Source organism: Manacus vitellinus, unplaced genomic scaffold (assembly GCF_001715985.3).
Source record: "Manacus vitellinus isolate BGI_N305 unplaced genomic scaffold, ASM171598v3 scaffold_16_pilon, whole genome shotgun sequence".
NCBI lineage: Eukaryota > Metazoa > Chordata > Aves > Passeriformes > Pipridae > Manacus > Manacus vitellinus.
The window spans coordinates 12635993-12647515 of NW_021939189.1; the positions used below are offsets into that span (position 1 = coordinate 12635993).

Consider the following 11523-nt stretch of genomic DNA (forward strand, 5'->3'; position numbering starts at 1 on the left):
TACTGACTACCTAATTATTAAGATGCATCTCCTGCATCAAATATTTGTTGATAAGATTTTAAATGACATAATCTCTTATCTTGCACAACATCTTTTCAAAAGATGGCATTTTTTTCGGAGAATATATCTTGGATATGCCAGATGTCAATGTATAGTTGATGCAGCTGATATAGTCCACATGCAGAATTTTACACTGAATTTTTCTGTAATTTTTTTTCAGAAAAAAATTACAAAGCATCTGTCCTATCTCTTTTCTTACATCTGTGGTCTGTTCGCATCCATGATCTGTTAAACTGTGGCAGAAAAATTCCCTTCTCACACAGGACTTCCTATTCTGCTGCCACTGTTCCGCAAGTGAGCAGCGAGTTCTCTCTTTGCCAAACAAAAAGGGAAATCATTAAAGGCACAGCAATAACATTTAGTGCCTGGCCAGTGCACGGGCCTACCCACTCCTTCAGAAAAGCACTGTATATTCAACGCTGACCATCAGTTTAACTCCATGTGCCTTTCACCAGCAAGACAGACAAAGCTGAGGGATTTACAGGCTAAAATCGTTCTCCTACCCTTTCTCATATTCTCACACTACAAGGACCAGGCCTGGAGCTTTTAGCTGTAGAAAACTGGTTGAACGGTAAAGAACTCTGAAATGTAATGCAACAGATATGTAGGGAGAGAAAAAATCATGTGCCATGCAGGTATGCAGAGCAGAGAGGGCGTTACTATAACCTTGGTGACTGAGCTCACTGTGCAAATACAACACACGGGGCTTGGAGCTACGCAGACATCAGCACCTAAGTCACAGGATAACTATGAAATTAGTTGGACTTTTTCCAGCATTTTGATTTCTGGAAGTGTTGCCATATTTAGGCCAACTGTCCATAGCAACAGTGCAAACTTCTATATGCCAAGCTACTTCCCAGACATCCCCTTCACTCACTGCAAGGGACCAAAACAATCATCTGTTCCGGAGTTTTCAAACAATAAGCTTTAATTGCCTTATTAGAAAAATAAGCACTGAAATATATATAAATGTGATTACATTAAAGTAATTCTGTAGTCTAACATACTAGAAACCAAAGCCCAGTCATATTTTTAATGATACAGAGTAGCAAGATTTAGGATTTAGAAGTTTTCCATAGAGAATACCGAAGTATCCAGTATTGTTTAGGAAACCACAGTAAAGATGAGACAAACCTCCACGTTGCAATAAAAACTAAGTAAATCAATTTATTCTGTATACTATACAATGTGTAAGTTTGTAAAGAACAATTGACATTTTTATCACCTTAACATCTTGACTGGGTGTAAATATGTCCAACAAAATGTACTCCTGTGGCCTTTACACAAACACTGTCCTACTACACCAAGAACAATGAGAGGGAAGCCTTTGGTGTTACAGATTTGGGGACATATCTGTGAAGTTGTAATTAATTCACTTAACTATCTCAAATAAAATGTTGGTGCTAGCTGCTATTATAAGTCTACATGAGTACTACTCTAACAACTAAACACTGTCTATCTTTAAAGGCAAGATATGAAAGGGACTGCCAGTCTACAGTGTGGACAGGTTTTCTTTGAAAAAGGCAATTATCAAATGGTAAAACTCATATAATACATTATGTACATCAGTTTGGATAGCTGAGTTAATCTTGCTGGAGTAAGCTGAAAGTAAGCATCGATTTGCAGTCATGTTTGATTTACTGTTAAGTGATTATTGGACTTAAATTTTTATACAGCTGTGCCTGCTGCTGAGGTCTGTCAGATGTGAAGGCTCATAATCAGTCACTGACCTAGTTAGTATTACAGTACTTCAAATATACACATGGATAATATGTTCATAGCTGAATTTGTGGTAATCCTAACAACTCCAAGTCACCGAGTGAGCATCGGAAGAGCTTGTGTTGTCCAACCAGCAGGACAAGCTGAGTCACAGCTGAGTGAGTGGAATGTTTAAATTTAAATGGCTATCTTTTTAAACCTTCCCAAACATCAAGAAAACTCACCTTACGGGAGCTACAGAGTAGTGCCACCAGACAATACACAGCAAGTCACCTTAAGTTGTTCAACATTTGTTTCAGGCCCAGTCCTATCATTAAGTTTCAATTTCACTTATGCATAGAAAAATAAAGAGGGATTTTGACATTAGAATAAACATCTATAAAAAGTAGCTTGCTTCAATATTTCCAGTTTCCCTGTCATTCTTCCAGCCTGATTTCTTAAAGCAGTAGGTCCATTTCTTCAACCTGTTCTTTAAAAATCACAAATTTTTTATAGTACTAGTGGAGGATAAGGAATAAGGACAGGCCTGACAGAGCCCATGTAATTACTAGAAAAGGGCTATACAGAAAAGAATCAGTTTAGCAATTCTGCAATTCTCTGGAATTACTTTTCTGAATCAAAGACATTATGCAGACACTGATATTTTCTGATCAAAACCAGACCAAATAAAGACTATTCATTTTCTCTTGGCCATTTTATGTTTGCCTTTAGAGAGAGCATTGCAGAAGATACGGGCCAGCATTGTTTTTGACTAGCAGTCCTTTATACTGCAAGACCTTTCTGAATAAGTCAACACAAAGATTCTAAAAACATGCATCTTTAAGAGTGTTTCTCTTATCATACCTACACTGGTTCTTTATTTTTAATAGGCTGTTTCAGGACTATTTATTTAAAGAAAAAGGTATTCAGCAAACCGGTCTTTTTAAAGAGTTTCTGGTTCTCCAAAAGAACATGAAAATCAATTACATTATGGATCATACTGCACTTTTAATATTCTGATTTCATTGAACTAACATGCTTTTAAATGCATCAAGTCACCTGTCTAATATCAACTATGTATTTTGTCTATCTAGTACTTACAATCTGCATCATAAACCTGAGCAGGAGTTCATTCCTACTTTCTGATATGAAAAGTCACCTATTTCTCACTAGGTCATTATAGAAATACTATTTCCAGGTATTTGTTTCCCCAAAGCCAATGAGGGGCTGCTGTATAACAAAGAGAAAAGGAGACAGTTTATTACGTCCTCAGGAGTCCAAGAAAAAAAGAAATTACACCCTTCTGCTTCCTGAAGTCTAAAATAGCCCAAACACAACTGCATATCAAACGTCAGTGAGCTTAGATGTGATGTTTGTCACACAGGGAACTCTCTAGAACAGTACATTTAGCCATATTCCATGTCATCAGACAGAGCATTTCAGCTTTTAAAGCTTAAACAGCTGCTGAACAAAAAGGGCACTTGCCTGCAAATGTAGGTACAAATTCCAGATTTATATTTGAATGCTGGATATTGTTGCAAACAAAATTTAGAACTGCAAAAGCATAAGGTTGAGTCAAGTGTCAATGTGTTTCACAAATTTCAGGTACACAATTTTTACTTTCAGTAGCAAGATTCTGGGCTCTTAGTTTCAGGACAAGACTTTGAAAGATACAGAATCACTTGTGCTTTGATTGGCACATTATCTGCTTTTTAAAATGTAAAACTAATAGACGTTTGCAAAAGGTTGTGCAAAACTATTGTATTTACAAAAAATGGCACAAGAGTGAATTCAACAGTCTATGCACATGCACACTTCATTCACATCTTCAACAAAAGTGTGTCCTAAGCTACGGAACTGAAAAGAATACCAGCTTCAACAGGCAGTTGTCAATAAGCACTAGGTTCACAAGAGTTACACCAGAATGGGCAAATATTGCCCAAGTAAAAACTCTATTGTTAAAGCTGAAACAGGTTTAAGGCCGTTCAAGTTCAAAAGCAGAAACAAAATTCAATCAGAGCCCTGTCTTTGTTTTTGTACATGCTTTACCATCTAGCAACTTGTGGTCTAAACCTCTATTTTAGACAACAAACCCAAACACGGAAGAAAAACCCAACACAACTGGAGGTTATATTAAATACAAATATGCTGTAATTAAGATGAAATAACAAAAGCAGAAACATTAGAAGTTGTAAAACTTGCGATGTCACTTGCTGGAACCAGTCCTACACTAGGAAATGGGCAATATGTACATTTTCAAGTAGATTACATTGCTATAACCAAACTTGTCCTTTTTAATCAGTGCATTGTTCTCAACTAGTCCAAATACTACATTTTACTCTTAACAGTATTCCCTTACAATAGCAGCACATGCTATCGCTACCTGCAAAGCTGTCAGTCTCATGACTTAGTGTAAGAAAGAAAAAGGGTGATGTGAGGGTGAGAAATAACTATTAAGGAGAAATAACAGGAATGAGAATAATCATGCAGTTCAGCTGTTCTCGTCAGCCAGCCAGCTTGCTAGCAACAAGAGATGGTTTCCGCTGTGGAAGATCCTGTGGAGTAGGAATATGGTCACCAGTGACTTCTGTCTTGTCAGGAGCTGCAGTAGGCAGTTGCTTATTTTTCATCTTTGCTTTAGCCATGTTGTAATCACCAGAATCAAAGTATTTTTGCTAGAAGACAAAAGCATACATATATTTAAAATCCTGAAATCTTATGACATGTATACACTGAATTACATCATTCAATAGGTAGTTTTAATTTTGAAAACAATTATAAAACCTTCCCAATTCATCAAGTGGCTCTACATCAATTAAAAAAAATATGATCAAGATTATTAAGCACAGACAGCTAAACTCTTAACATCAGGTAAATATACAGTTAAGGTTCTATATATGCCATTAAACTCACACCATACATGAACATTATTCTTGCCTTAGTTTTCCCAAAAGTTCGTCTTTGACAATTGAAACCTTGAGGTTTATAAATTCTGTTGCGGTGAACAAGTTCTGCTACACAGAATAACCAAACAATGCATGAAGTAAAGCTGGAGAACAGAGCCTGCTCTATCATATCAGAAGATGAAAGTAGCAGGAAACTGCATGATAACAAGAAAACCAGTTTTCTGCATACACTAAAGCAGTGAAACTATAATCCCTAAAATTCCCAAACCAATTATTTAGCAAAGTCAAATCTACAATACAGTCCTTCTGAAAAGCACTGTGTGAAGGAAATTCTTACCCCACATTCCAGGGCTTAATACAAAAGTAAATTAAGTTTGAATTTCTAAAACAGTGTTCCTTAATCCATCAGCAAATTTTTATTAGCATTACCTTTTAAGAGTTGTCAGATTTCTCAAAATATTAAGTTATCTATGGATGTTAAGGCCAAATTACTTATTTATCCACATCATGGCAAGATGAGGCATGGAATTTCATCCAAGCTCTGCATCAAGTCTTCAACTGCTCACTGACATATCTTGCAGGAAAAGTTGTATTTTTTTACATCTTACCATGAGGTCTACCATTTAGGCACTTGTAACCCATGACCTGGAACAGATTTCATATGAGGCCAAAAAAAAATTAGAATCAGTATTAAGATTCACACCACTAACTGTTGGTTACAATCACAATCATCTCTGAAGAGAAGGCCCCCCAGTCAGCTTTGTATAGGCTTAGTCCTCAGTCAGTTGAAGAAGAGCCATCAGTACCTCCTATGTTTAAGTGCTTCCAGGCAGTATATTATTACCACACTATTCTGCAGCAGTATTAACCAGCTGCAAAATGTTCAGTAGCAGCAGTTGTTAGACAGAAGTAATGTGAACACCCGATTTAACAGGTCTTTACCAAAAGGGGAGGAGGTTGCTCAGGCAAGGCCTCCCGAAAGTGGCTTTAAATATTCCCCGTCAGAGCCTTAAAGTTACCAAATCTCTTTCTCCCATGCAGTCAGTAATACATCTGAATCACACACTTTTATTCAAAAATTCAATTTTATTCCCAATTCAATCTTTTTGATGGTGTAATCCCTGTTCACACAACAGTGTTCTAGCGCTACACCTGCAGCCTACACCTCAAGTTAGAACATGATCTGATTTGGAAAAAGGCTTTCACATTTTGCCCTTCAAAACTGAAGCAACCAAAAGAAACTTTTAAACAGCAATTAGGTAATAACAGAATCACTCAATCTTTAGATGTGTTGCAGCTGTTAACAGATCTATTTCTGTCCACGTAAGAGTTCCAAATAGAATCCCTCCACAGGAGCATGGTGGAACATTGTTCTCGTCTACCACTATTCTGGAGAAAGTGTGCTAATAATGGTGTGTGCACACAAGGCAGAACATTTCTGGACAGCAAATATGAACTGGCAGAGTGTGTCCTAGTTGCCAAATTGAAGATGATCTGGGCTACAGCTGCCCATATACATGTACAGGAATATCTGAGAAAACCTACCATCCTTTATGCATTAGCATATCAGTCCATTTCTTCCTTCAACTCATTCCTGTATTTTCCTGATTTATTTTAGCTTCTCACAGATGGCCTGTATTTGATCATCCCTTTCAAACTGACAGTGTCTGTCCAGTGTCTGTCTTTGTGTCACAAACACTATCTGAAAGCACACTCACTACCCTCACCTTATTTTAAACTTCATCAAGTACACCAGGACCTGTACACCAAGTACACCAGGACCTGTATCAAGTAAAGATGACTCCTCATTTAAGACACTGAGCCCATAAACAGAAACAACAGAAAACAAAATGGAAGAAAGTTATTATCACCACATCAGGAACTCAAGGAGACATATTAAGAATTGGAATCCACAATTTTATGCCATCTTTCATCAAAGTAGCAAAAGCCAATTAAGATGGCCACTGATCTGCCTCTGCTCAAATTTGAAAGTACATGTTGCAACAGCCTTTACATTCCACAGTGTATAATCAAGATGAAGATTTGTACAGGTTGTTCTTGCTGGTGGAGAGTTTTTCTCACATTTGCACCAAGTGCAAGAAGTCATAATTCCTTTATGGCTATCAATCCTTGGTGAGTGAATGCTGGTCTGTTTTCCTGAATTATCACCACAATCCACACTTACCTGTCCCTCCTGTGTCTATACATACACTGAAACAAATGGAGTGTCATTTAGGCTGCCTTTGACCCACGTAACTCAGAGGGAGTCACCTCATCTCCCACTTGCCCATGCCCAGCAGCCATTAACTATGCTGCATAAGCTCCAGCTTATGAGAGAAAGATTATCCAAAAAAACTGCCAACGGTAAACATTCCCAGGAGATGTTACCAAGTAGCATAGAACTAGATTAGCACTGAACTCCAGCAGCTGGTTTGCGAGGGATTTCTACTTGGAAACACTGCATGTACTGAAAGGGCCTAGACAATAGCAAAAAAAACAAGTGTGACAGCAATGAAAGCACCATCAGAAGTAGTGACATACCAGGATTATTCCAAGAACAGAGTTCTAGCATGCCTGAAAGGCATTACATAACCACTTTATGAATAATTAAACTAAAAAAATAAACAGCTGAATAACTAAAAAAATAAAGAAACACTGGTTAGATGTGGAAAGGTACTGAAATATTAACTCACTCTTCATTCTTCTCTCACTATTTTTTGGTCAGGGTGTATATCCAGAACTATACCACCATTTTCAAACCACTGATGTCAGGTGATGGCTGGTCCAAGAACAGATGCTAAACTTTCATGTGCTAAAAACACGGATAAAAGGAGTGAACATACATTTTGGGGTCACAAGAACGGGCGAGATAAAATCCCTACAGAATAGGGATAAGGTTCTAACCCTTGGTGTTTGCTGTAATGTTTTTTATTAGGTCTATCACCACAGCTTCTAAATTTAATTTTTTATAACAAGTGTGTTTGAGCCCCTAATGCTGTAAACATCTATCCTGCCAACTCAGCATTCCTCTTGCGGAAACAAATTTCTCTTCCTTGTGCTTTCTCAAAATTTAAAGTTCTTACCACACGAAAGCCTGTGGAGAGGAAAAAAATCAACCAGACATATAAATCTTGGCATTTTTTGTCCACACCCTATAGACAAAAAAGAACTCACTCCTTTTTGAAGCCTCTTCCTCAAGAAGTCTGAGCCTCCTGGCTTCTGGCCCAGATGAGGATATCTTGCTTTCAATTTTGCTTCTTCAGCTTTTTCTGGACTGATCACCTTATCCTCCATTTCCTGAAAGACAAGAGATACTGTAAATTAAATACAGAACAATGTATATTTATGCAGAATACCTCTGCAGGTAATACACCCACATGCTGCTACCAAGTGAGGCATCTCTCAAATCCTGACAGCAACTGTAGGAGTTCAGCCTCCCATCTTAGATACTCCTCCTGGAGATGTGCGCATTTCCCTCTCAGAGAAAAACAGTCTATTCTAAATTTGTATTGTTTCATTTTGAAAAAGAAAAACTCTCAAACAAAACTAATTTTTTTTTGCCAAAACAAGGATTCCACTAAGAACAAATGCTGAATACTTGTTTTTTCCAAATGTCCCTGTTTCATTGCCACGCTGCTCTGTGTGGCTGCTCTAACTGTACTGTGTTGATATCCACTGTAAAAGCCCCCCAAACCACACCTGCTGTCACATTAACAGCAATACTGTGTTTATATATGTCTACAATTATCCTAAAATTATGAGGATGAAGACAGTTGGACAGTGCACTTGTGTAAAATAAAATGTCTGTTTTATGAGTACACTGTAAAATATGGATGCTCAAAATAATAATTTGAAGATACTTATTTGGCAAAACTGCAATTTGTTCACTGACCTCTACTTTACACTCATCTGTTCCTGTCCACGTAGCAATTTGATGTATGAACTATGATTTATTCTACTGGATCATTTCTAAAATATCTTTCAATCAAAATTCTTGTTTTGCTCTTTCCAGTATTTGGCCATGGCCATTTTTTTTTTTAACGCAAACCATTGCTAGTTCAGGGAAAATATATAATGATTTGCACTGACTGCTGTAGTGTTGGAATTATCAATTGAAGTCACAAGAAGACTTTTAGGTAGGAAATAAGAATTGCCATTGAAATCAGGAGAGCCTCATTCATATGTGACTAAGGTTTCATGTCCACTTAGAGCTGCTTAGGCAGCCCCTTCACACTCTTTTCCATGCCTGTCATCATCCTTTGCATTGCATCAATCAGCATGACTGCCTGTACTCCCCAGTAATGGGTTAAAGAAACTAATTCAACAGAAAAATAACCATTCATCTTTTTTTTTTTCCTTCTCCCCTTGTTGGGCTGTTTTATTTGGATCCATTTCCACAGTGTGGATCACCAAGCAGCTACACAAACAGGTATGTTAGCACAGCAGCAGTGAGGACAGAGGAACACGAGCTGGGAGCTACTTAAGCGAGAACTGCCAAAGAACTGGAGCCACCACACTCGCCTATCCTAGGTGCTCTCCTATCTCTCTTAGAAAAGCTCCAAGTTGTATAATATTCAATATCTTTCTGGTAAGAAGCCTCAGAAACAAAGATTATAACAAGAGATTTAAAATATAACATTGTCTTGTTCCTCCATTAGGCCAAGACATCTCAAGGACAGCTTTGCACAATACAGCAGGAACCTGAATCAACAGCTCTCCCAAGGAAAGACAGAAATTCCCATAACAGGTTAAGAGAAATTTCTATGATGACAGGCACCAGTGCTTTTTATTAGATCAAAATGCAGCTGGGCAATAAAATGCAAAATACAAATACAAATAAAGGGTAAAGTTCCCCTGATTCTACTGAACATAAAACTACACCATTTCTCACTATATATAATGTCATACTAGCCAAGACCACAGTTTTCATGCGTTATAGATCATTCAACTGCTGTTATCCCTATTGTAGTTCATTAACATGCCGACAGAGACCGGATTTTCTCAAAAGTAATCTTTTCAGCTCAACACACTCAACATCTAATGCTGAATCACTGGGTCCTTGCTGCTGAGCCAACAAAGCATTTGAGGGGGAATATTTTGCCACTAAAATCCAAACAGAGATATTTTTTAAGAACACCAGACCAACAATAAATAGCTTATATAAATATGCATTCATGGTTCATCAAAGGAGACATTTATGCAAACTCACAGGGCTGACAAATTATCGCACAGCAGGCAATCCAAACACAAAACACTGTGTTACGCATCAATGCAGCTCAAAAGGATACAGACCACAGTCTATTACTCTTGATGACCAAAAACAACTAAGGCTCAAAAAACTATGGAAGACGAATTAAAGAATTTCAATACCGTGACTTGGGGTGTCAAACAAAACCAGTTGAGGGCAGGTTCAACCTAAGACAACAGATTTCCACGTAAAATATAGTTAAGCTGCAGAACTCCTTGCTGAAGGATACAGGGGGTGCCAAGAATTTAGATGGATTCAGAAAGCAATTTGATGTGTTCATTCGCTGCTCAGAAGGCTTCTAAACTCCAGACTGCTGAGACCTTGGAGCGTTTTCTTGGGAAGATCACTGCCTGCACATCCTGGTCTTATACTCTTCTGTGGACTACATGATACTGAGCACTCCTGGAGATGTGTTGCTGAACCACAAAGACTTTAACCCAAGCCACTCCTACATTTAGAACATTCTCCCCTGAGTTACAGAAGCAACAACCAAGTGACTAACAAATGATTGGGAAGTGGGCGGAAATCAAGATATACCATGCTCTTCTTCCTAGTGACAACCACACAAAAGTTATAATTTTAGTTCTCTACAGGAATCTGACACAGCTCATGAAGTCATTAAAATGCTCTACCAGGAAGGCTGTAGTTACCTAACTCATTTAAAGATAGATTTTGCTTTTAGAGAGGTACTAGCAGCATAAAGTTACATATCTGGTGGACTACTGAACTGCATGGCTAAAAAAGGAGCCATCAGCCTTTTATAACCGTGGTATGAACAGCTCATCCTCTTTAACAGAGGACATTAGACAAAATGCAAAGCAGAAAATGGGAAAACAGCCCAACCCTACAGCAAACTGATGTGGCAAAAGCCAGTTCAGCAACAAAATGCACCACCTTTAACAGCTTCCTGAAAAATACAGGCTTTTAAGGCAAAAAGAGTCAGTCACCCAAGCATATATTGTCCTACGCCTGAAGTTTCTTTGTTTCTGAACTTCCCCCTGCCACTGTCCTGAGTTTTCACACCGAGAACAGGAAACGCTGGTCCTTGGCCAATTTTCAATTTTCATCACTCTATAGTTCAAAACCTTTCTCACTCAGCACATGCACGAGCTTCTTACAGCACATTAGAAAAGTTTAGAAAAGAGCCTGTGATCATGAAAGTGCTGCCTCAAAGTTCATTTAGGGGTGTCATCTTTTTTAAGCATACATATAAATAAGTACTGGAAAATGGGCTGTTTATGTAAGTATTTCAGAGGTAAGCATTAAATGTTCAATTCTGCCTACCCAGACCAACAGTTTTAGTGGAAGTTAATACTGCAATGTCATAATGGCACTGATACCACATCAGGACATAATCTCACAGAACACAAGAGTTTTATTTTATTCATATTATATAATTTTTCTTGAACACCTTACCAGATTAAAACTAAATCAGCAGACCAATAAGGAACTCCTGTCTCTCATATAATTTTTCCAAACACTGCATTTCAAGACTTAGCCTGAAACTTTGCTAGCAGAACTGGCCACAATCACCCGACTTCATCAGAACACACTAGAAGGCATCACAATAAACTTGCTACCACATATTTAACTATGCTCCTATTACAGAGC

The 11523-nt window shown here is 37.9% G+C and overlaps 1 protein-coding gene across 1 annotated transcript; it reads right to left on the bottom strand.

Annotated features, from left to right (window-relative positions):
* Positions 1-967: 967 nt before the first annotated feature.
* Positions 968-10374, bottom strand: ARPP19 (cAMP regulated phosphoprotein 19). The gene is made up of 3 exons (XM_018069765.2): positions 10035-10374; positions 7839-7961; positions 968-4433 (listed from the first exon to the last, which is right to left on the bottom strand). The coding sequence occupies exons 2-3, from the start codon at positions 7956-7958 to the stop codon at positions 4263-4265; spliced, it is 291 nt and encodes a 96-aa protein (XP_017925254.1). The 5' UTR covers positions 7959-7961; positions 10035-10374; the 3' UTR covers positions 968-4262.
* Positions 10375-11523: the final 1149 nt, after the last annotated feature.

Bases quoted from the DNA above. Each gene is read 5' to 3' on its own strand.
- ARPP19 (XM_018069765.2), bottom strand. From the start codon at position 7,958: ATGGAGGATAAGGTGATCAGTCCAGAAAAAGCTGAAGAAGCAAAATTG. The intron at 4,434-7,838 runs GTGAGTTCTTTT...TTTGTCTTCTAG, and splicing joins GGAAGAGGCTTCAAAAAGGA to CAAAAATACTTTGATTCTGG.